The sequence below is a fragment of the Nicotiana sylvestris genome, chromosome 2, assembly GCF_000393655.2.
Source record: "Nicotiana sylvestris chromosome 2, ASM39365v2, whole genome shotgun sequence".
Classification (NCBI taxonomy): Eukaryota; Viridiplantae; Streptophyta; class Magnoliopsida; order Solanales; family Solanaceae; genus Nicotiana; species Nicotiana sylvestris.
This window is the reverse complement of record NC_091058.1, coordinates 10,090,809-10,116,858: the sequence shown is the minus strand read 5'-3', so window position 1 is coordinate 10,116,858 and position 26,050 is coordinate 10,090,809. Positions and strand designations below refer to the sequence as shown.

The 26,050-nt window shown below is 39.0% G+C and overlaps 2 protein-coding genes and 1 non-coding gene across 3 annotated transcripts; 2 read left to right on the top strand and 1 right to left on the bottom strand.

The window, feature by feature from the left end:
- Positions 1-323: 323 nt before the first annotated feature.
- Positions 324-3,270, bottom strand: LOC104236877 (uncharacterized). The gene is made up of 6 exons (XM_009790919.2): positions 3,094-3,270; positions 1,837-1,960; positions 1,372-1,537; positions 1,168-1,230; positions 997-1,074; positions 324-898 (listed from the first exon to the last, which is right to left on the bottom strand). Exons 2-6 carry the CDS (start codon positions 1,953-1,955, stop codon positions 788-790), a joined length of 537 nt encoding a protein of 178 aa, XP_009789221.1. The 5' UTR covers positions 1,956-1,960; positions 3,094-3,270; the 3' UTR covers positions 324-787.
- A 6,064-nt stretch (positions 3,271-9,334) lies between these two features.
- Positions 9,335-10,048, top strand: LOC138882354 (uncharacterized). Its single transcript, XM_070163037.1, has one exon. The coding sequence runs from the start codon at positions 9,335-9,337 to the stop codon at positions 10,046-10,048; it is 714 nt and encodes a 237-aa protein (XP_070019138.1).
- A 15,725-nt stretch (positions 10,049-25,773) lies between these two features.
- Positions 25,774-25,846, top strand: TRNAA-UGC (transfer RNA alanine (anticodon UGC)). The gene has a single exon. It is a non-coding gene; the product is annotated as a tRNA-Ala (tRNA).
- The last annotated feature ends 204 nt before the right edge of the window (positions 25,847-26,050 follow it).

Here is a 26,050-nt window from a genome sequence, read left to right as displayed (position 1 = left end):
TGTTGCTTTTTCAGAAGTAGATTAATTTGGTGACATAAATATTAGAAATCTAGGCTCATTTAGAACTTTGAAGCATTTCTTTGTACTATTAAATGAGTTTTTATTTCCTTTCAACATTAGGTTTTGCTTACCTTAGTGGAAGTAAATTTATATCATGAGCCACAATAAAAAACCAACCCTTCATATATTTCTGTTTTGAAAACTTTCTAAGCACAATGAATCTGTACTTAACATTAAAAAGGAACGAAACAAACCTCCATTTAGGTGTAGGACACCACTAAGCACCTAAGGAGGGATTCAATTCCTAATAAAAAGGGCCAAAATAAGGAGAAGGATGGATGTGAATCCGCTTTCTAACGAAGTTAAGGAGTTGGTCCATTCTTGCCAAGATATAAACTTTAGCATCCATCGAGCACATCTAAACCAAAAACGAAAGTGCCTAGATTTCAAATGGATTTACACCCCTCTCTACTGAGAAATTTCAGTCGACACCACAAAAGTTAAAGGCAAAAAAAAGAGAGGAGAGAAGGTATAAGTTAAGGTTGATAGAGAATGGGTAGAAAACTCAGATACACAGAGAGCACTAAATATTGGCAAGTTTGGAGCGATAACTATGCTCGATATAACTGTTGCCATATACTGACGATGATGACAGGGGTTCTTAACCACTCAGCAAGTTCCATCACCTATAGTCAAAGCCCAAAATGCTGAACTTGGATATTGTATGGAACGCTTGTCTTTGTAGACCTTGATTCTGCAGCATCAGAAGACCTGCAATAGCTCCACCTCATTGAGCAATCTGACTTCTCATTACTTTCAGAACAGCCATCAACATCTCTAGAAACTGCTCAATAGTTTGAATTTGAGCATCAACAGCATCAAAAGTCTTTGTGCACTCCTGGTTGTAAATGTGTTAAACCATAAGTTTCAAGTAAGCCAATTAGCAATTGACTGTCCATAAACTGAATTTAACATTACTTGAAGTTAAATACCAACATTTATGGCGTCTTCAAGAGCCTTCTTCCTTGCCCTGGTATTTGCAATTTCAATAGCTCTGCTTCTTGCTAAAATAATCTGCAGGTCAACATTATTATCAGCCTAAATCTTTAAAACTAAATAAATAAATGGCTGACTGGTGTAAATGTCCAGAAAATTTAATATTTTTACCAACTTTCCGCGGAACATGGCCCTCTTGAGAATCAGATAAGAAGCATTCAATATCTCTGCATTCTGCAATACAGGCATTTTTAGTAATAAACCAAGCAGAAATGCAATCATGTAAAAGAGAAGTAACCCGAAACTACTAAAGGCCCCATATTGTACAACACTGGTAGAACTTGCTGATATGCCCCATACAGAGGAATTGTGTACCTTTCTTATTGCGTTGAAAGCAGTTGGATTTCCCGTCTGTAAGCATCTAGATAACAGCCCAGCAGGTTGCCAGAATGATTCATGAATACCAGTAAGCGTAACACAATCAAATGCCACGGCTTTTAAGACGTCAGAATCATCAGCAAGTTTCTTGAACAGTCTGCAGCTGTGATAAGGAAATCAGCATCAGAAGCAACATAATCTGCAAGATAATCATAAGAGATATGCAGATGCCTTTTGATGTTGTAAAGGGAGAATTTTTTTAACACCCATAGGACACTTGTTGGGTCATAGTCAGCGGAAGTTGATAGACATGCGTCAACTTCGACAGAAATTCAACTTCAAAGTTAATCATAGCAAGAGAATTGGAAAGGACAAAGAAGTCAAGGTAAATAGATGTCATCAGTTATCTAGAATTAAAAAACCTACAAAAACAAGAAAAAGATTCGGGGAATGAATACTTACACCGAAACAGTCCGAGCAAGATTTCCAGCTCCATCGGGTGATAGGGCTACATGATACATAATGTGTTTCAACACATCAAAGTTCAGATCTGTTATTTTAGATTGCTTCCTCCGCTTCATAATTGCTGAAATAAGTTAAAGAATTGTTGTTTAACCTCTTTTGATTCTTTTATTGGAAGAGAATAGCAGATTAAGGACTCCCAATATTCCAATCAAATCCAGCTACTGCTTCCATGAAATCCAATTCAATACCCTTGATTGGCTGTAGGCTACAGCCAAGTAGAAAGAGACCATATTCAAGAATTCCAAAAGGCTTGCCATAAGCCCATAATGTGGAATTGCAAGATAATGTCAATCAAAATAAGATAAATGAGCCATGTTAATAGATAACTGTAAAGCTTCTTCACTTACGTAAGCACTGCTTCACAATGTAAACCAGTAGCCAAGCATCATACGAGCATAGAGAATATTCAAGCTCGCTAATGAATAGCTTGATGATTTTAAGAATACTTGTTAAATCAAACACTGAGGTCATTTGAATTACATAGAATCAAGAGAGAGATAAAGATCAAATTTTTAGAGCTTAACATCCTAATTTTCTATGGTAATTTGAGAATGAAAGATTCATCACAATCTTCTGACTTACTTAGAAACTAAAAAAATGTAAACAAAAGCATAGGACATGTGCAAATAGAGCGGAATGAATATAAAAGATTCATATAGCCAACCCTTTAACTAGTTTAAGATTGAGGTTGTAGTTTTTATTCAGGCCATAAGCCCATAACATAGTCCACATTCCATGTTAGATTAACTTAGAAAACAACAGCAGGGGGGTTGGGGGGGGGGGTGGAGGAAATCCAAAACTGAAAACCCAATATAAAAAATTGAACTTTTAGGGTTAACTAAAAAACCTAATGCAACAAGAAACCTAGACTTGAGCTATAGGATATACCCAGTTTATACTTTATGCCATTAAAAAAATCATCTTTTTAACACCCAGATAACACAAGCCGATAATCTTGATCATCTTCGATTAATCAGAAAATCCCAATTGAAAAATCAATCAAATTTGAGTACTGGTATAGAGCAGAAGAGATAAAAATCCAAAAAAGAACGCCCTAGTGCAGCAAAAATAAAAATTGCACAAACAGCGTATCATTACAAATCCGTACTATTTTAAACCGACAGATACAGAATCTCCAGCATGTATACGCGGTAAGAATAGACGGAAAACGAGAAGGCTACGATGGTCAGATACCTATGCCGACAGTGGACGGCGGAGCCAGAGTATGAGGATAGTACGATGATGACGGTGTCAAAACTATGCCACCACTGCTCTGAGCGTTTTCACTTTCTGTCTTCTTCAGGAAAGACCAAGGGTAGAAACCAAACAAATAGGTTTTCCTTTTAAAGTAAGTTTAAAATCACACTGGATAAATAATATGAGTACTGATTTTGGAATTTATAGAAAAATATTTACTTATATAAAATTTAAATTAAACATATAAAACTATGTATAATTTATGTAATTACATTGTTTGGTGAATCCAATATAGTTTTGGTTAGGTTTTTTCTTTTTCTTATACCGGTATAAAAAAAATTCTTTTTTGAGATAATAAGAAATTTTTTATATTATTTTTATACAAGATAAAATATGAAATAAAAATATGCATATTAAATAATAGGTGGATTAAACTAACAAATAACAAAAATATCCTTTTATCTGCTACTATACAATTTTTCTACGGAAAATGGCAAAACTGTCCCTATCGTTTGTTAAATGGTTTATAAATACTCTCCGTCCATCTATCCGTCCACAAAAATACATGACGTTAATTATATTAACAAAAATACCCCCGCAACTAACGTCAGAATTGATGGGTCTTTCATTTAATGACGTGACAATTTTTAACTGGGCCACGTGACATTATTGACCAAGAATCAAATATGGGTCTTCTTTTTACCCATTTACCTGGTCCGACCCTATTTATTTAACCCGCCTAATTATTTTCTTTCTTTTTCTTTGCTTTTTTTTCTTTTCTCTTTTTCCTTATCACCCAACAAACCAACTCTCATCTCACAAAGAAGTTTTAGCGTTTCTTTACTGAAACAAATCTTTCTTTATGTGTGAAAATATGACTTTGGCTTTCACTTCTTCGTTTGCAATTTATGGCTCTTTGTCCTCCTTTCCTTCTTCTTATGAACATCCCAAATGTAACCCTTTACTTCTTCTTTTTTATGTTTTATAGATTCAATCTTTATCCTACAATGTGATAATTTCAAGCTTTTTAGTTCCTGGATTTCAATTTCTTGTGTGCTTGCATCAGTTTTATGTAGTTGTTTTTTCTCTGTTATTTCATGGCTCTTTTGTCTTCTTATGAACAATCCAAAGGTTCTCATTATTTGTCCCCTTCAAAGTTTCAATATTTCTCCTAGATTTGATTGATATATTTGGACAATTTTAGCATCTGGGCTCAATTTTTTTGTTTCAAATTTTTGGTATGTTTTGATCCTTGTCTTCTTACTTAACAACCCATATGTATATGTTGATCTTCCAGTTAAGAGTTTCAATACTTATCCTGAGTTTGATTGGAGAAATTTCAGAATCTGATTTAAATTTCGGGTTATTTGATTTTGGGTTTTATCTATTCTTTAATTAATTTTTTATTGTGTGCATGCAGTGTCTCAATTGGAGAAGAAAAAAGGGGGAGGTCAGATGAGTGGGAATGGGTGTGATAGATAAATGGGTCGCATAAGGTAAATGAGTTTAATAATATCCATTTTTTGTTCCATTCAAAGATTGTCACGTGGCGCAGTTAAAAATCGCCACCTTATTAAAGGAAAGACCCACCAATTCTGCCGTTAGTTATGGGGGTATTTTTGTTAATAGAATTAACGTCGAGTGTTTTTTTGAACGGATAAATGGACGGAGGATATTTATAAACCACTTAATAAATGATAGGGGTAGTTTAGGCCATTTTCCCATTTTTTTTATTGTGTTTTATGTTCTACTATTACTAGATATCTGCTTGTTTGCTTAATGTTTTTGCAAACAAAATTTTTTTTAAAAAAACAAACCTATTATATGATGTGAGACTAATTTTAAACATAATAAACCAAGCACTCAAAAAAGAATTAATTCACACACAACTAATATATGCCTAACTAATATCTCATAAATTTAATTCTTAACTAATACCTGCTTAACTTAATTCCTACATAACTGTAGACAATAAATTTGCGTCGAGAAAATAAAATCAAGACCGAAAAATATCGCAACAATCGTAGTATTTATTTCAAATATTTGAGTGTACAATCTCTATGAATCCTCTAATTCTTCTTTTCAATAGTAAATAAATTCAAGGGTCTTTGAGCTTGATCTTGAATATGTATTTGTTGCCACAAACGATGATCTTGTTCTTAAACTTGAACTTGACCTTGATTTGTTCTTTATTCTTGAACTTGATTTCTTGAACTTGAACTTGAAACTTGACACTTGTGGAGAAATTTGCAGCGTTTGATCCACGAGCTTTTTCTTGCTTCTTGTTATAACTTCTGGTGTCTTTCTGAGTTATGAAGACTTCTATTTATAGTTGTTGAAAGGAAGAGTTATGATAAGAACAAACTCTTTCCGACCAATCAAATTGAAGTGTGATATATCGGCATTTGACTGGCCAGAACATGTCACTTGCACACATGGCACGATTTCATTGGCCTTTTAATGTGACTTGGCATGCCTTGTCATTTTGACACGTGGCATGATCCTATTGGCTCTCCCGTTTGACTTGTCACGCCACGTCATTTGACACGTGGCATGATACTGGGCCTCTAGGAAGATGTCATCTTGGGCTTAATGAAGTGGGCTCATCACTTTAGCCCAATTAAATAGGCTAGCCCAATGGATTAAGATTTATTTATTTAATCAATATATATTGGGCTTATATAATTAATTCATTTATATATTAGCCCATAATATTTATCTGGACCAATATATCTTGATATAGTCCAAATTAATTTACAAATTTAAATATCACAAATTTTATACGCCTACAAATGCCCCATACTTCAAGGCTCGTTAAAGTGTTGACTTGTCGGAATCGAAAACGGGTAATGAAATACTGACGGTCTACCAAATTTGGCTTAGACCAGTTTAAAGCACAAAAGATTGTCCATGCGATTTTGTTACGTGTACACCCGGTCAATTATTTAAACAATATAATGACCATTTAATTTAATAGGAATAAGACAAAATATTGAAAGTTGTGATTTCAATATGAAAATTTCCGCCTTGACACTTGATTTCCTACGATTCCTTTTGGGAAAAGGAAGTGTTTCCTCATTGTGACACAATTTTATAGAATTAACTTTGCATACAACAACTCGAGTCCATCTTGGATTCATTGTCGCCGCAATAAACAAATCAGAGTCCTTTTAGGAGTTCACGATATAATTTCGATCCCACATCGGCAATATAATATTGTAAGCGCCCTATGGAGATCTATATAAACCCCTGGGCTCTAATTTGTTGAGCATCAATTCGCAGTATCTGCAACCTAATTGAGTCTATTTTTGTGCACTCAGGAATATTTATAAGGTAATTTCTTCTTCTTTTCTTTTTGTTTTTCTTGTTTTGTTGTCTTTTTTTTCCTTTTTACAGGTCAAGCGGGAAAGATATGTTCTTGTTCAACAAGATGATCCATGCATGAAGAAGATAATCTTGGGGTGTGAGGGGATGAGTATTCATCCTTGCCCGATTCTTCGAGAGATTACTCTCAATGTGGCCCAATTCTTGGAGAGATTACTCTCAAAATGACCCGATTCTTGGAGAGATTACTCTCAATGTTGCCCAATTCTTGGAGAGATTACTCTCAAAATGGCCCGATTCTTGGAGAGATTACTCTCAATGTAGCCCGATTCTTGGAGAGATTACTCTCAAAATGGCCCGATTTTTGGAGAGATTACTCTCAATGTAGCCCGATTCTTGGAGAGATTACTCTCAAAATGGCCCGATTCTTGGAGAGATTACTCTCAATGTGGCCCAATTCTTGGATAGATTACTCTCAAAATGGCCCCATTCTTAGAGAGATTACTCTCAAAATGGCCCGATTCTTAGAGAGATTACTCTCAATGTGGCCCAATTCTTGGAGAGATTACTCTCAAAATGGCCCGATTCTTGGAGAACATTTCATCCATTTAGACCTTTGTACCCATTCTAATATTCTTGATTCGAACTTTGATGACCCCTCTTTTCTTTTTCTTTTTTTTTAGCACGAAGAGATGGCAAATTTCAGGGACTATACCTCACCTTCCTCAAAACTTAGATATCTCATCATCGAGACTGAAGATGGCATAGAACAAACCAAGCTTTTGGTTCACACCTCACAAGCCAACCGATATGCAGCCCCATGGCCTCCTCTAAGGAACTCCCTTCATGTAGAGAACTGGACCTTGGAACACAAATCGATTTCTAATCCATTATCCAAGATGTGGTCTCTCCAAGCGCCAATCCATTGCCATGTAAATATTGCTAGCACCCTTCCAAACTTAGGAAGTCGCATAATTCAAGGCGAAGTACATTGGGAAAACACAACAACAATCGAGGCCGAGTATCGTCATATCCAAGGATATTGGGAATGGGCTAAAGACGTACTTGGTAGAAGCCAACAAACTCTGAGTACAACAAAGATTTACGATGCTGTCTATGCCTCACTTTTCACTTATGATCGAAACTCGAACATTTTGCAAGCATTTTGTGAGGCTTGGTGCCCCAAGACGAACACAGTTCTTACATCAGCCGGGGAGCTATCTATATCTCTTTGGGACTTACATATCCTTGGGGGTTTGCCCATTGTGGGTTCTCCGTACGAAGAACGGGTACCTAAGACAAGAGAACTCATCGGTTTGAATGAAAAACAAGTTAGATTTATTCCTCGATCTTGCGAGTATTTATTTTCCGCATTTCATCATCTTAAGGAGCGTACGAGTGCTACCCAAAAGGTCTCCTTCATCAAGTCGACAAGTTTTTGGTATAAAAAAGCTTTAATATATAGGCCTTCCCCGTTGCGAAAGGAAAAGAAATCCGCACGCCTAAAGTCAACACATAATCTTAATGGAGTTATTCCCGAGACGACGAGGTGGTCGAGTGATCAAGAAACAATATTCTCTAAGCTTAGGGTGAGGTCTGACAAGAAAGATGAGGCATATGTAGCGGCATTCTTATAAATTTGGCTATGTTCCTTTGTGTTCCCCAAGGTAGAAAACTCTATTCGCCCAGAGACTTTTAAGATGGCAAGCATGATGGTAGGCGGGCGACAAATTAGCCTTGCAGTCCCAGTTTTAGCGAGTATTTATCATGGTTTGAATAAGATTTCGCGTTCTTCCCAACTCGATCAGGTCAAAGTTTCTTTTCCCATTCATTATGTTTATGGCTGGCTTGCACATTACTTCAAAACCCACTATCCACTTGCTAAGGGTCCGTTTGTCCCTTTGATGGTGGCATACTCAGGAGAAGGGGCTGCAAGGTACTTTGACGAGAAGGATGGAAGAAAACGCATCCACAATAGGGAGGATATAGTTTGGGCACCAACAATGTTAACCAATTCCCGTCCTTATTATTACGTGGATAACGATGCCCCTCAAGAGTTGGAATCAAATTACTTAATGAGCTTACGTTTTAATTACCTTTCTTTGAGGTATGGTAACTCATTCATCATCGAGCCATATAGCCCGCATCGGTTTGGTCGTCAATTTGGATTTTACCAGAATGTCCCCGGCTTTTTGGAGAACGATATCCGCAATACCTCTCTAGATGAAGGAATCAGATTTTAGAGGATTTGCACACTGTATCGATCTATGTCACGTGTGGTTTTTCCCCCAATGGGAGATCCTATGTAGAAAGAAGCCTTTCTCCACTAATTATATGTCTTGGTGGGAGAAAACGCATGGGAAGTTTCTCGAGAATAACTTACAAGCTTTGGTAGACAATGTTGGGCTAAAGTGTACAACTCCTCTAGGAGGTGAAGATCAAGGTGTTGGAAAGACGCTGGCAAAAGTTAAAAAAATATCAACTCCAATCCCAAAAGTAGTTACGCAACCCAAAAAAATGAAGCTTAAATCCTCAAAGGCAGCTTTGAAAGAAGTGGTGTGCACTTCAATAGCTATAGAGACACACCCTCTAGTTCCTCCATTTAACACGCGTGTTCCTCAAGACACAAGCCAGAGTACCAATGAATATCAAAATTGGAAAAAGAAACAGCCTAACCCAGTAGAGATCGTAAAGGTTCAAAGTGTTGATAGTCCCTCAAGAACGCATACAGCTTGTAACAAAAAGGTAAAATACAATCGCCTCGCTCATTCCTTTTTTTTAGGAGTAGTTTCACTATAAGTTACTTACTTTCTTTGCCTTTTCTTTATGCAGTTAAACACCATTGGGCATCCGATGGTATCCCCATGCCAAGCCGCAAGTGAGTGATGAATCTATTGGAGGGCCTACGTGTAAAATGAAGTCATCGTCAAAGGCATCATCTCTTCCTCATGACGAATCCCTAAAAAGACAAACTCCAAATGAGATAACTCGCATTTCACCAATGACAAATACTGCGGTATCTATATTTGAAGGAAAAAGCATTGTTTTCAATCGCAAGAAGGAATTCATTTTGGGACTTTGGGAGGACATTTGCAATAGGCTCTCCAAAACTCGTCCGGAATTGCTCTCATCTTATAGGGATCAAATCATTGAGATTTTCGAGGATATGAAGAAGGCGAATATTCTGGATTTTTCTCCATTAGAAGATTTACTGAATTCTCTTTTTGAACTTGCTGCATCATATGACCAAGAGCGATCCAATATGGCTGATAAGACGAGTGAAGATGAGAAGCTAGAGCTGATTTCCAAAGCTAAAGAGCGTCTCAAATCGTTCAAACTTGAAGCAAGTGAGAAAGTCATGAAAGTTTCCTCTAGTGAAAAGAAATTGAAGAGAGTCGTGAAGAAGTTGCAGACATTACAACAAGAGAGGGAGAACCTCGAAGGTGTTATAGAAGCGACTCAAAAGGAGGTTGAAGAGATTCAGAAAAAAATTTCAACTGCCGAGACTGAGGTCTCTTCATATGACAACATAAATTTGTTAACTGTTGATGATTCGGCCAATTTGGAGGAGAAGAAGAAGAACTTGGAGACTAGCTGTCAAGAACTGATCAACTACAAATTTGTTTAGATTAGGCTGTTAGCATTATCTCCCCTTTTATTTTTTTATATTAGGTTGACCTAGTGGATATTTATTTCATCTTAGATAATATTGTTTCTCGTTTGCTTTACATTACCTGACATTTATCTTAGTTGCATAATCTTTTACTTTACGCACTTGTAACGAAAGATTCATATCTTGTCGTGGGAGAGTCCAAATAATGAACTATTTGATTTTTCGAAAATTAGATTTCAATATCTAAAATATATCCAAAATTCAGAATCAAGCACCTTCAGAATCGCCCTAGATAATATTTTGGGACCAACTTTAGATCCCACCACGTTGAAAATTTCAGATTTGCGCAGTCTCACCAAAAAATTCATATCTCGGTGTAAAAGTATCGAAATTGCAAACCGTTTGATTTCAAGAAAACTAGACTTCAAAATCTAGAGCATATCCAAAATTATAAATTAAACAATTTCAGAATCGTCCCAAATAATAGTTTGAAACCAACTTTATATTGCACGTCGCTATCAATTCCAGATTTGCCCAGTCTCACTAAAAAAATCATATCTTAGTGTAGGAACGTTACAATTATGAACCATTTGATTTATTGAAAACTAGACTTCAAAATCTAGAACATATCCAAAATTATCAATCAAATAACTTCAGAATCGTCCCAGATAATATTTTGAAATAAACTTTAGGTTCCACCATGTTGAAAATTTCAGATTTGCGCGACTTTGCCAAAGGTTTTGTATCTTGAAGTAGGAACACCGAAATCATGAATCTTTTGATCTACTGGAAACTTAAATTCCAAATATATAACATATCCAAAATTCAAGATTTAATGCCTTACGGATACATTCAGATAATATTTCGAAGTCAAGACTAAATTCTGATACACCGACAATTTCAGATTTGCGCAACTTCACCAAATATTTTGTATCTTGATATGGAAGCCTCGATATCAGAAGACGTCTTACTTGTTATAAATCGAAATTTAAGATCCATATTCTCACAAATATCTTGGGGTTCAAATCTCACTGAATTCGAAATGTTGCGCCAAGCAATCATTTCCTTATACCTGTGTTTCCTTTTGACGCCTCGCTTCTCTTCCCCCTTTTTTTTAGGCAGAGGGCGGACTTAGAGACCAACAAACTTGAAGGTTTGTCAAACCTGAAGGCATAGAGAATCCCTGGACTTCAATGCAAATGCTTGACATCCTTCTAAATCGGCCCATTGCAGGTTTCAATTTACCAAGGAGGGTTGCCCCCTTTAAATCAAATGAGATCAAAGTTCAACAGGAGAATGTCATTTCAGCTTGATTTTGCATTCCTCCATACTTCACTCGAACAACAATTGGGGCAATATGTATCTTTTGAACTTATGCGACTGAACTTAGAATGAAACTCTAAGCTGCCTACGTACCTCGGTGAAGAGGATAAAGTCATACCGTAGTTCAGACTGGGTAGATTTGCCTAGGTCGCCTCTTTCGAGATTTTCAACCTAGCGGACTTTTTTTTTTACATCCTAACTTTTGCCTAGGCCGTCTCTTTCGAGACTTTCAACCTAGTGGACTTTTTTTTGGGCCGTACACAGTTTATACTCTTGCGGACTAGGAGTGTAGCAACATGCAGTTTAGGCTCGTGCGTCAAGGAGCGTCATGACTTGCAGTTTAGGTTCGTACGTCGAGGAGCGTCATGACTTGCAGTTTAGGCTCGTACGTCGAGGAGCATTACAACTTCAAGGATAATACTTCTTCAAAAACTTGCCATTGATAGGGCCGATCCTCATACCATTTGCATCAACCAGCTTGTAAGCCCCACTTGAGTAAGCTTCTTGTACAACATATGGCCCATCCCATTTTAAAGTGAACTTCCCTACAGGTTTATGGGAAGTAATTATGGGTCTTCGTACGGCAAGGACTTGATATCCTACTTGAAAGGATCTCAGACGAACTCTTTTATTGAAGGCGCGAGACAATCGAGCTTGATAGCACTCAAGACTCTGTTGAGCTTCCAATCTCTTTTCATCAAGAGCTTCCAACTCTACTAATCGAAGTCGAGCATTTTCTTCATCAGTGATCCCTTCTTGAATAGCAGTCGTAACGAAGGTATTTGACGCTCAAGTGGCAAGACGACTTCGACTCCATAAACGAGTGAATAAGGAGTCGCCTGTGTTGGCATGCGATGAGTCGTTTTATATGCCCATTGAGCTTCTTCCATATGGTCATTCCAATCTCGTTTGGATTTGGAAACAACTTTCTTTAACAGGTTGCATAGAGTCTTGTTGAATGCCTCAGCTAGACCATTGGCGACAACATTGTACATCGAAGAGTTACGTTGCTTGAAGCCAAAGAGATCGCAAATCCTGTTCATCAACCTATTATCGAATGGCTTTCCATTATCCGTTATTATGTAACGAGAAATGCCAAAGCGATAAATAATGTTTACTCGGATGAAACTTGCAACATTTTCCTTTTTTACTTCCTTAAGAGCAACAACTTCAACCCATTTTGAGAAGTAGTCAGTTGCAGCCAAGATGTATAGGTGCCCACCAGAGGACTTTGACAGTGGTCCAACAACATCCAATCCCCAAGCGTCAAATGGCCAGGATGCAACAGTCAGGTGCAATATTTCAGGAGGTTGATGAATAAAATTCGCATGGAATTGACAAGCCTTGCATCTTCGAGCATAGTCCAAGCAATCTTTTACCATCGTTGGCCAATAATATCCCATCTTTTTTATATGGAAGTGGAGCTTTGGTCCGGACTGGTGTGACCCACATACCCCATAATGTGCCTCTTGCAAAGCTTGGAGAGCTTCTTCTTCTCCTAGGCATCGCAAGAGTACTCTCTCGAACGACCTTCTGTATAGAGTATCCTTATAGTAAAGGAAGCGAGGTGCACGACGACGGATTTCAGTCCTTCTCCTCGGATTTTCTGGAAGTATCCCATAGCATAAGTAGTCGATAATGAGTTGTCTCCATTCTTCTTTCTCAACTTCAGAAAAAGCAACAAGCTGCTTGAGTTTGTTTTCTTCACCTTCGACCTCATTTGGCGGCGGTACTACCCATTTTTGGCAGACGGTAACTTGCGCTTGGTCAGGCAGGGTTAATGATGAAGCTAGAGCAGCTAAAGCATCAGTTTTCTTATTTTCTTTCCTTGGTACATACTGAATAGTCACATCGCTGAGCCACCCCATCAACTTTTTTGCGTAATCATGATATGGGCGTAGTTCAGGCTTCTTGACCTCGTAACTACCCAAAAGATGATTGACCACTAACTGGGAGTAACCAAAGACTTGCAATTGCAATTGCTTCATATCAACGGCCATTTCAAGCCCAAGTATTAATGTTTGATATTCAGCAACATTGTTGGAACAGAGTTGCGTTAAGGTTAAAGAGTAGGGCAAGACTTCACCTTGAGGAGTGACAAATACTACGCCAGCCCCGGCTCCCCCACGATGCACAGCACCATCAAAGTACATCTTCCATGGAGGTTGAACTTCAACGACCATTGCGTCCTCATCAGGTAGTTCATCAGTTAGCTCCCAGTCATCAGGTATCGGATGATCTGCCAAAAAGTCTGCCAATGCTTGTCCTTTTACAGCCTTTTGAGGGATGTACAAAATCTCGAATTGTTGAAATTGGAGGTACCATCTCGCTAGTCGATCACTAAGAACAGGTTTTGAAATCACGAACTTGATGGGATTTGCTTTAGAAACAAGACGGACAACATGAGCTTGAAAGTAGTGCTTCAACTTTTGAATTGAGAAGACTAGCGCCAAACACAACTTTTCAATTGGCGAATAGTTCAACTCGTTAGGTGTCATCATCCTCCTCAAGTAGTAAAGAGAGTTTTCTTTCCCCTCACTATTTTCTTGGGCCAATAATGCTCCAACAGACCTTTCCTGCGCCACAATGTATAGTATCAATGGCTTTCCTGGTATAAGAGCTGCTACAACTGGAAGCTTCATCAAGTAGGTTTTGATACTTTCAAAGGCATTGCTACAAGCTTGATCCCACTTGAAAGGAACGCCTTTCTTCATGAGGTGACTAAATGGTTGGCACCTCCCAGCCAGGTTTGATATGAATCTTCTAAGGTATGCTAGCTTTTCTTGTAGACTCTTCAATTCATGGATATCTCGAGGCTCAGGCATTTCAAAATGGCATCCACTTTGGCTTGATCAATTTCGATCCCTCGATGGCGGACAATGAAACCAAGGAACTTTCCAGAAGTAACTCCAAAGGCACATTTCAACGGATTCATCCTAAGTTGGTACCTCCAGAGCAATTCAAATACCATCCTCAAGTCTTTCATGTGGTCACCCTTCTCTATTGATTTCACCACCAAGTCGTCAACATAGCATTCAACATTCTTGTGGAGAAGATCGTCGAAAATATTCTGCATAGCCCTTTGGTAAGTAGCACCAGCATTCTTCAAGCCAAAAGGCATTACCTTGTAGCAATAAATACCCTTGGGGGTGCGAAATGCAGTGAGCTCTTCATCTTTTTGTGCCATGCGAATTTGGTTATATCCCGACGAACCGTCCATGAAAGACATTGCCTCGTAACCAGTAGTAGCATCGATTATCAACTCCGGAATAGGAAGCGAGAATTCATCTTTGGGACATGCATTATTGAGGTCCCTGAAGTCAACGCATACTCGAATCTGGCCATTCTTCTTCCTTACAGGGACAATACTTGAAACCCATGTTGGGTATTTAACTTCCCGAATAAATCCAGCTTCAATGAGTTTGTTAACTTCAGTTTCAATCAGGGGAACCAAGTCTGGCCTAAAACGCCTTTGAGCTTGTTTAATAGGGCGAGCACCATTTCTGACTGCAAGGTGATGGACTGCTACTTTAGGGTCCAAGCCAGGTATCTCTTTGTAACTCCAAGCAAAGACATCCCTGAATTCTTTGAGTAACACAATATAAGTGCTCTCTTCATCAGCTTCTAGTAAAACACTTAGGTAGGTGGGTCTTGGTTCCTCATCGGTGCCAAGGTTAACTTCTTTTAAGGCATCAACTGTCGTCTTCACTCCTTCTTCAAGTTCAGGTGGAGCATCTTTCGCATCTTCATCTTCTTGAGGGTCCCCATCATTGAAGGATATGTGATAACACGGCGAAACATCCTCCAATTCTGCATTATCTTCCATCGAAGACGAAACACCATTCTCGCCTTGTACAATGATATGATACGAAGAACCTACCCTTTCTTCATCTTCGTTACGTTCCTTAGTGTAGACCATAGTATATGGCTTTACCTTCAGTACTTCTTCACATAAAACCACTAGTTTTGTTTGTCGCCTCATTCTGGAAGGAACCAAACTTTGAAAATCCTTAGAGATCTCCTGAATTTCAGGTGAATCGGGTGTTCTTGTATTTCGATGATTTCTCTGGAACTTATTCCCCTTCTTTAATGGACCCAATCTCTCAAATACAGAAGTTCTCACAGTTGATTTTCCAAGCCGATCAAAGACAGAAGGCCTGTTAGAAGCGGCAGATTCGTCTTCTACAGTGATATAATTGCTACTCGCCCTTCTTATTGAGATGCGCACTGGTGACGGTTGCTTGTATCCCAGACCTTCACGGGGTTTCCTCGTTGCAGCTTCTGATGGGAGCTTCCCTAACTTTGATGGCTCGTTGGGATTGTATCCAGCTTTTGCAAATAGCTTGTAAGCGTTAGGATCGAAACCTTCATCTGTTCGATTTATAGGGAGTGCCACATTCTGCAAACGATTTTGGGCTACAAACCTTGCAAGCGGCTTTGAGGACAACTTTAGTGCCTCAATTCGTTTTACCGGAAGAGTTAACTCCCTTAGCGTCTTGGTTTGGAGATTATGTGATCCGCCCTCGTCTTTCTTCCTTTTAGGGGTATATTGGAGTGCGGGACTTACTTTTTTTCCATAAGACGCAATACCCCCTTTATGAGATTTACTCACGTTGGCGGGTACCTCCTCAGTAACAGTTTTGGCTTTACCAATAGTCACATCAGCTCTTTTAGTTATGGGTTCGTCATTCTTGCTTTTCGTACCATCATCAACTTTCAGCTTCTTCACAATGCGGTTCTTTAAGTAGAACTTTGCATCGGCAAAGTATGACTCAGCCTCGGTGAATGGCTTATCATCAGCAACTACCGTCTTCTCGACTTCACCCTCGTAGTATTTTAAACATTGATGGTAGGTAGATGGAACAACTTTATTCTCATGTATCCAAGGCCTCCCAAGAAAAACATTGTATGAAGTCTTCGCGTCGATCACATACAGCCATGCACTTGATTGCATATCTTCAATAGTGATTCCCAGCCTGATCGCGCCTATGGCTATTTTCCCCCTTGGTTAAATCCTTGGATCATCACACGACTTTCTAAGAGTTAGTTCATGGGAATACCAAGTTCTTTCACAGTATGGATTGGCAAAATGTTCACTGAGGATCTTCCAACAACCAAAATCCGATTTACCTTTTCATCGCATATATAGCCAACCAGGTACAATGGGCGGTTATGAGGAGTGTCACCTAGCAAAAGATCGTCATTTGTGAACGTGACCTTTTCCTCACAAGCATTAACTTCTTGAGGAGTGGACTCGATGGGCTTTTCCGAAGATGGTGCCAACGATAGGTCATCACTCTTTTCTTCCCCTTTGTCAGCATGGCAACAAGAGGCAACAATGCCCTCATGGGATATCTTCGTGCGAAACCAACTTGGTAAAAACTCCTCCAAGGTCACTGGATTTCGTGGCTTTGAGGGTGGTGTATCTCCACTTTTGCTTTCTTCAAATGCCTAACTGGATTCTTTTTATTGGTCTTTTTACCACCATCTTCCTTGTTGGTTGTTCCACTGATTCTTTTTGGGGGCTCCTTTTGTGGCGCCTACGACGAGTCACCAACGTCCAACCTTCATCATCATCAGGTTGGTTGACTTCAGCTTTGTCGCTCTCCAGTAATTCTTCATTTTTATTTTTTTTAAAATTGCATAATTCATCCGGACTGATTGTGCCAAAGGTGATAGAGACTTGGTTTGCGCTTGCTTTCTCATCTTCAAGCACGATCTTTTTTTCGCGGTCCAAGTCCATGACTTTATCCTTGAAGACAAAGCACTTCTCTAGAGGGTGGCTTACAAGTCGGTGATATTTACAGTAGTTTGGGTCATTTGTTTTCCCAGCTTCATTTGGTCGCTTCATCTCCGGAAGCTCGATGAGATTTAACTCGAGGAGTTCTTCAAAAATGGCTGGCACATCAGAATCCAGGAATGGGTACTCTTTCTCTTGCATTTCTTTTAGAGTCAGCTTCCCACTTGGCTTATCTTGAAACGAAGTGGATTTCATACTCTGCTTCTTGCTCTCCTTCGTCGTGAACTTCACAAGTGACGTATTGACATTCATAGCTTCTTTGCTTTCAGACTTGGGTACGAACTTTCCCCACTTCCTGACTTCTTGCTTGTCATTCACTTTGCGAGGTTCATAGATGGGTAGCCTTTCATTTCCAGCGGAAGCCATGCTCAATTCCATGTCATGGGCACGAGTTGCAAGTTCTTCAAATATGCTAGGCTTGATACCTTGCAAGATGTAGCGTAGTCCCCAATGCATGCCTTGGATGCACATCTCTATGCCTGAAGCTTCACTAAGCCTGTCTTTGCAGTTGAGGCTTGCATTCCTCCAACGATTGATAAAGTCGATAACCGGTTCCCCCTTTCGTTGACGAGTATTTGTAAGCTCTATCATACTCACCGTGCGTCTTGTGCTATAAAAGCGATTGAGGAACTCTTGCTCTAGTTGATCCCAACTGTCGATAGATCCAGCCTCGAGGTCCGTGTACCAGTCAAAAGCATTTCCTTTTAGCGAGCGGACAAACTGTTTGATGATGTAATCTCCATAAGTCCCAGCATTGTTGCACGTCTCAACAAAATGCGCAATATGTTGCTTTGGGTTACCTTTACCATCAAACTGTTGAAACTTCGGGGGTTGATAGCCAGCATGCATCTTCAATATATCGACCCTTGCAGTGTACGGCTTTGCATATGTAAGGGAGGATTTGGCAGCAACTTCATATTTGTTCTTAATAGTTCCTTCAATGAACTCCTTCAGTTGATCGATTGGAATCATCCCTTCAGATGAGACAGGGATAGCCTTAGTGGATGCTGCTTGTCTTGGGGGAGAGTCACTCTCTAGAACTTCTGAGAGCTTGCCGGGTGCATGGGTAGATTCTTCTTCCATCAAGATTCCCACTCTGTCTGTTAGCTTGTCAATTCTAGCCTCTTGATTTTGCATGCATTTGGTTAAGCCAACGATTGCTTCCATCAAGTTTGCCTATTGCTCCTCCATAGATGAAGTGTTTGTCACCATAGCTTGCATGATTGTCGTGGATGACGGAGAGTAGCATGAATTTTCACACAGATTGATCCTTGACTGGCTCACGATATGTGGTGTAAGTGGGAAGGATCCATCACTTGAAACATCATTATCTTCCTTCACAGCAGAGTGCTTGGAGCCGGAGAGGTCAAGCAGAGCAAGAGTTTTCTTGATCTTTTCAGCAACATCGCTTCCTCCTTCAGATGCGTTTGTAGAAGATCTTGATCCTTTTGAGGATGAAGATCCGAAAATAGGGGTTGATGCGGACGACACTTGGGGTGCTTGTTGTCCTAAAGAGCTTGCTTTGCTCCTCATAACTGGTTCGAAGCTTCCAAAGGTGACATCGAGGATGCTTTCCACATCAGCATAGAACCTGGAGTTAGCAGCCTTGGTGGATGTTGATCTGGAGTTGATTTTCTTCGAAGCCATTTCAATGTTCTTGAACTTTGGTAATTGAAAAGTTGAGATGAGAGGTAGATAGTGTCCCACTGGGCGTGCCAGAATTTGTAAACAATAAATTTGCGTCGAGAAAATAAAATCAAGGCCGAAAAATATCGCAACAATCGTAGTATTTTATTTCAAATATTTGAGTGTACAATCTCTATGAATCCTCTGATTCTTCTTTTCAATAGTAAATAAATTCAAGGGCCTTTGAGCTTGATCTTGAATATGTATTTGTTGCCACAAACGATGATCTTGTTCTTAAACTTGAACTTGACCTTGATTTGTTCTTTATTCTTGAACTTGAACTTGATTTCTTGAACTTGAACTTGAAGTTTGACACTTGTGGAGAAATTTGCAGCGTTTGATCCACGAGCTCTTTCTTGCTTCTTGTTATAACTTCTGGTGTCTTTCTGAGTTATGAAGACCCCGATTTATAGTTGTCTCTTTCCCACCAATCAAATTAAAGTGTGACATGGCGGCATTTGACTGGCTAGAACATGTCACTTGCACACGTGGCACGATTTCATTGGCCTTTTAATGTGACTTGGCATGCCTTGTCATTTTGACACGTGGCATGATCCTATTGGCTCTCCCGTTTGACTTGGCACGCCACGTCATTTGACACGTGACATGATACTGGGCCTCTAGGAAGATGTCATCTTGGGCTTAATGAAGTGGGCTCATCACTTTAGCTCAATTAAATAGGCTAGCCCAATAGATTAAGATTTATTTATTTAATCTATATATATTGGGCTTATATAATTAATTCATTTATATATTAGCACATAAAATTTATCTGGACCAATATATCTTGATATAGTCCAAATTAATTTACAAATTTAAATATCACAAATTTTATACGCCTACAATAACTAATATTTATAACTTAATCCTTATATAACTTATCTCTAAACAAAATGATGTCATAAAGTATTAAGTACTAATGTTGCATTTTTACATTATTTTTTGGGGATGGTGCCCCTTGCAAAGATTAATAAGGAAAGACTTTTGCTCTTTCTTATTTTTATTTGTACTATTTCGATTGTTTTATAATGTAAGCCCGTATATAAACTATTGGGTTGATATAACCAAATAAAAAAAGTTTTTTGAATAACCATAAGCTATTTATTCAAGTCGAACAAGGAGTCGTACAGGAGGGTGCATAAAAGTTTACGTGACGACTAGATCGAGTGAGCTGCTTGGATTGGACCGTAATGCCTTGAACTTTTCTTATTCTATTGTTATTATATCTTGTTCTAGATAGTGATGTTGTATTATTTGGCGACGGTAATTTATAATTTGCACTATCAGTCCTCGAAATTGTATTTGGATACTTCTGTTTGACCAAAAAAAGTACGAAACTTTTTTTTTTTTTGTTAAACTAACTAAATAAGAAGATGAAGGGTAAATCCTAGTTAAGAATAATTAATTCTAGATCCGAGATGAATAATATAAATAGAAAAACATAGTTGAGTATGAACGCAGACAGTGATCATGACCGAACTTAATAGCACAAAGAAAGATGCATTAAGTAACATTAAATGACAATAAAATGTAAATAAAGGAAAAGATTCACCCAATCTTGAGTGATACGGGTCCTCTTTCATTTGATAAAGATGAACGATAAACAAATACAAGAACCTTAGGACCCTTTTCGGATTTTATGATCACAAATCCTCTAATCTCTTTGGAGATGAGTGTTTACATATTTTTTAGAGAGAGGGAGAGGGAGAGAGAGAGCCCCCCCTCCTATTTATAATGGGTTTCCATATAAAAAGTACAACTAGAGAGAATATTCCCTTTGAGAATTCTAAAGCAAGCTAGCTATTTCATCACTGCCTGACCTCGGCCTTATTGATAATTGTTCGACCTCGGCCTATCCGACCTCGACCGTATTGATGACTGTCTGACCTCGGCCTGTCCAACCTCGACCTTATTGATGATTGTCTGAACTCGGCCTTCCCGACCTCGGCCTTATTGATAACCGCTCGACCTCGGCCTTATTGATGACCGTCCAACCTCGGCCTGTCCGACCTCAGTCTTATTAATAATTGTGCGACCTCGGCCTTATTGATGATTGTCCTACCTCGGCCTTATTGATGACCGTCCGACCTCGGCCTATTGTCTCTGCGTCCCGAATTTCCCTGATCTGATTTTGGCCCATACAGTTAGTCCCTCCGCTTATCGAGGTCATCTCTTAGTCGAGCTTGGTGAGCGGACTTCATTAATCGTAGTTCGAGAAATTCGGATGGGGAAGTCGACTAGTGTAGATAGCGGCTGAGGGTGCCGATCTTCGGGCGAGGAGGCCGAATTACATTTGGGCGAGGAGTGTTATTTCGGGCTAAGGCCGAAATGTTAACCCGTTGTAATTCGAGCGAGGTCAGATTCTTTTTTTTAGCGATGGCCCTTGGCCGTAGGGGTGTTATTTGGGGCTAAGGCTGAAATATTAACCCGTTGTAATTCGAGCGAGGTCGAATTCTTCTTTTTGGCGATGGCCCTTGGCCGTAGGGGTGTTATTTCGGGCAAAGACCAAAATGTTAACTAGTTGTAATTCGAGCGAGCGAGGTCGAATTCTTCTTTTTGGCGATGGCCCTTGGTCGTATGGGTGTTATTTCGGGCTAAGGCCGAAATGTTAACCCGTTGTAATTCGAGCGAGGTCGAATTCTTCTTTTTGGCGATGGCCCTTGGCCGTAGGGGTGTTATTTCGGGCTAAGGCCGAAATGTTAACCCGTTGTAATTCGAGCGAGGTCGAATTCTTCTTTTTGGCGATTGCCCTTGGCCGTAGGGGTGTTATTTCGGGCTAAGGACGAAATGTTAACCCATTGTAATTCGAGCGAGGTCGAATTGTTCTTTTTGGCGATGGCCCTTGGCCGTAGGGGTGTTATTTTGGGCTAAGGCCGAAATATTAACCCGTTATAATTCGAGCGAGGTCAAATTCTGCCTTGGCCGTATGGATGTTATTTCAAGCTAAGGCCGAAATGTTAACCCGTTGTAATTCGAGCGAGGTCGAATTCTTCTTTTTGGCGATGACCCTTGGCTATAGGGGTGTTATTTCGAGCTAAGGCCGAAATATTAACCCGTTGTAATTCGAGCAAGGTCGAATTCTTCCTTTTGGCGATGGCCCTTGGCCGTAGGGGTATTATTTCGAGCTAAGGCCGAAATGTTAACCCGTTGTAATTCGAACGAGGTTGAATTCTTCTTTTTAGCGATGACCCTTGGCCGTAGGGGTTATGTAACGAAGGATAAGCCAGGCAATAGAAACATTGGTAAAACTCGAAATGCCCTCACTTTCCAGCTTAGCTCAAGTGATCTTGTCGTCATGATAGTATAAGCCACTGCAATAACCTGAGTTGAAATAACCTCAATCACATATAAGTGAATATGTAATATAACAAATGGTAAAGGAATAATAAACTCGAGCAGATTGTTAACATCAACACATTGACCACAACATGTAAAAATATGTGTCTTCATATGTGATATGTGAAATTTCAATATACTTTTCATATTTAAGTGTTGCTATAGACTCAGGTACAGTTAACGGCACAAGCTGCGTTCTTCACCTCACTTAGGTACCGCTTAAACGCGTGCACTGAAGCCGTGCAACAAGGCATTACAATCTGCACCTTGTAGCTAATAACCACTGTTTTGAAGAGGGCATCACTAAATGTACAAAACAATATTAATTGTTAAAGCAATAGTAGATACTGGTGAATATTGGGTGTTCCCTGGGGGAGTCCCAATTTTGCTTAGCTTCTGTGTTTCTTGGGTGAGTCCCAGTTTGCTTAATTTTGCTTGCATTGGAGAATATGAGGCGTTTCCTGTTCGCGCATCTGGGAAAATGCTCCTGCTTCTATCCCACTTAGAAAAATAGTTAGTTAAACCAAGTAAAATTATTCGTTACCTCGATTTGATTGGTCGGCGAGTAGGGAGGAATGTTACATTGAGCTATACGAGTATTCCCCTCACTAGGAAAGAAAGGAGCAATCGTCCAGCTAACTGCTATTTCAGCTAGAAAACCATCAATGTGCTAGAAGAACTTGAGTTTGCTTTTGGCCATTGATGCTTTTCCACTCTCCACATAGCATGCTGCTTTTTGAGTCCCTTTCGAACCAGAACATGAGTCGCTGGCCCCTAAAGTGACTGCAAAGTAGAGATAGATAGTGCAAAGAAATGTTAGGAGGGCAATCGCAGTTAGCAGGAAGCGGTGACGCTGAAGTAGAGTCGAACAACTCTCAAATTCATCACCTCGTGAATGTTGTCTTTTTAATGATGATGAAGTTGAAAATGCAGTCTGCGTCTGTGACCTCCCATGAGGTGAAAATATATTAACTTCAAGAACCATCGCTTATATACTGAATATTTTGCAACCGGATAGAATTCTCAATAGAACTCAATAAGGTAACCAGAGAGCACAATAAACAAAATGATAAACTAGCAAGCAATAATTAGACTAAGATTATCCAATCTAATACACCTGGACTTGAGCAGTGTCCAAAGTACTGAACAACTTTGAGATGCTAATGTGGTCCCTTATGCGACTGGCACAGAGAACTACATAATCCAGTTGAACATGGTCTACTTCTACCTGCAACCCATACTGGTCCTTGAAATGGGTGGATTCTTCCCTTTTAGAATATAAAAACCTGCCTCCAGGAGGACTCAAACTTGAGATCCAAATTGTAGCAGGCATTAAGAAACTACTACGTAAGTCAAGTTTGCATATCAGGATAGATTTCACATATGAATATGTTCCTGCGGGTGTTTCAGTAACTAGATGAAATTTTATTTCAGCTTAATATCAAACGTGCAGTTATATCCATGAACCCTGCAGTTGAACCAAAGAGCATAAACCTGTTCCCTAGTTGTGTCATTCTTTGGCTGAGATTTTCTTACCTAAGGGATTATATTAATAAGTAACATTTACAAGGAAATGTTCTTTCAGAAAGTTGTGACATGTGACTCATGAAGATTTTGTGGGTCATTAGTAAGCAAAAACTGTGGTAAATGTATGTGTTTTAGAAGCTACACAAGAACTTGCTAGAATCGAATTTTAGATCTAGAAGAAACTAAATTTTTAACTAGAAAATCCCCCCAGACGACGCCAAATTGTTTGACCAAAAAAAGTATGAGACCTTTTTTTTGTTAAACTAATTAAATAAGAAGATGGAGGGTAAATCCTAGTTAAGGATAATTAATTCTAGATCCGAGATGAATAATCTGAATAGAAAAACATAGCTGAGTATGAACGCTGACAATGATCATGACCAGACTTAATAACACAAAGAATGATGCATTAAGTAACATTAAATGACAATAAAATGTAAATAAAAGAAAAGATTCACCCAATCTTTATTGATACGGTTCCTCTTTCATTTGATAAAGATGAACGATAAATAAATACAAGAACCTTAGGACCCTTTTCGGATATGATGAAGGTCTGGGATCACAGATCCTCTAATCTCTTTAGAGATGGGTGTTTACATATTTTCTAAAGAGAGGGAGAGGGAGAGATAGAGAGCCCCCGTTTTTGGAAAGTCCTCCCCTCCTATTTATAAGGGGTATCCATATAAAAAGTACAATTAGAGGGAATTCTACTTTGAGGATTCTAAAGCAAGCTAGTTGTTTCATCACTGCCTGATCTTGGCCTTATTGATGATTGTCCGACCTCGGCCTAATCGACCTCGACCGTATTGATGACCGTATGACCTCGGCTTATTGATGATTGTTCGAACTCGGCCTTCCCGACCTCGGCCTTATTGATGACCGCCCGACCTCGGCCTTATTGATGACCGTCCGACCTTGGCCTGTCCGACTTCGATCTTATTGATGATTGTCTGACCTCGGCCTTATTGATGACTGTCCGACCTCGGCCTTATTGATGACCGTCCGACCTCGGCCTTATTGATGACCGTCCGACCTCGGCCTATTGATGACCGTCCGACCTCGACCTTATTGATGACCGTCCGACCTCGGCCTTATTGATGACCGTCCGACCTCGGCCTTATTGATGACCGTCCGACCTCGGCCTTATTGATGACCGTCCGACCTCGACCTATTGTCTCTGCGTGCCGAATTTCTCTGATATGATTTTAATCCATACAACTTCATACTTATTTAGAGTTATATTATGATATTATCCATGTTAACTTGCTTATGTCTCTATAGTGTCAAAATTTGTTAGTTATTGCTTGTTAGTTCGTCTTGAGGTTTAAGGTTACATGTCATCACGATCTTGGTAAGAATTTGAATTGTGATATTCTCTCAACCACCTTCATTGTATGGATGTTATCTTCTTTTCAAGTAGGTTTGGATACTGAACTGAGCGAATGGATCTCGGCTAAGCATATTTGTGTTTTATCGATTCAATTTGTCTGATTTTGATCAAATCACGACTCAATTTGACTTGACTTGATCAAAATTCAAGTTTGAATTTTGGCTTGACTTGATCAAAATTCAAGTTTGTATTTTGCCTCAACCGAGTCGTATAATTATCCCCTAAATTCAAGTAATAAGTAAATTACTAGTATTTAACACAATTGGTTATAGTTTTGTTTACTGTACTAAATAGTAATTAATTATGTACTTGTTTATAAATATACCTAAACTTTTAATCGTATTGACTCTTATAGTTTCCATTATAAATTATTGTTGGAACTGTATATGAATATTCAAGTTAAGAAAACTTTTGTTTAGTCATCCCACTCCAGTTTATGCAATAGTATTTGATTGGACACGTAATTTAAGAAAAAATGGATGATTTTTCAAACTTATAGTCTAAAAAAAGATGTAGATATTTGTATTGTTATAAATATCTCATTTAGGTTAAAACTAAAATTTAGAGTTAAATTTAATTTCTAAATATAGCAAAAATGTGTTTTTTCTTTTAACGGGCAGATTAATATAGCAAAACAGAAAATAGTGATATAAGACCAGAGTAAAAATAGAACCAACAGGGGATGTAGCTCAAATGGTAGAGCGCTCGCTTTGCATGCGAGAGGCACGGGGTTCGATCCCCCGCATCTCCATATCGTTCGTTTTAATAATTATTTTATGAAGCATTACACTTTGTAGTGCATTTTCCAACAAGTCAGACGTAACCTGGAAAGTTATTAATCTTTTCTTGGAAGGGTAAAGTTCTCATAGACGATTTTATCTCATTGAATCTTTAGTGTGAAATGATCATTCAGCAACAATTTTTGACTGATAAAGAACAATAACAACAATAAATC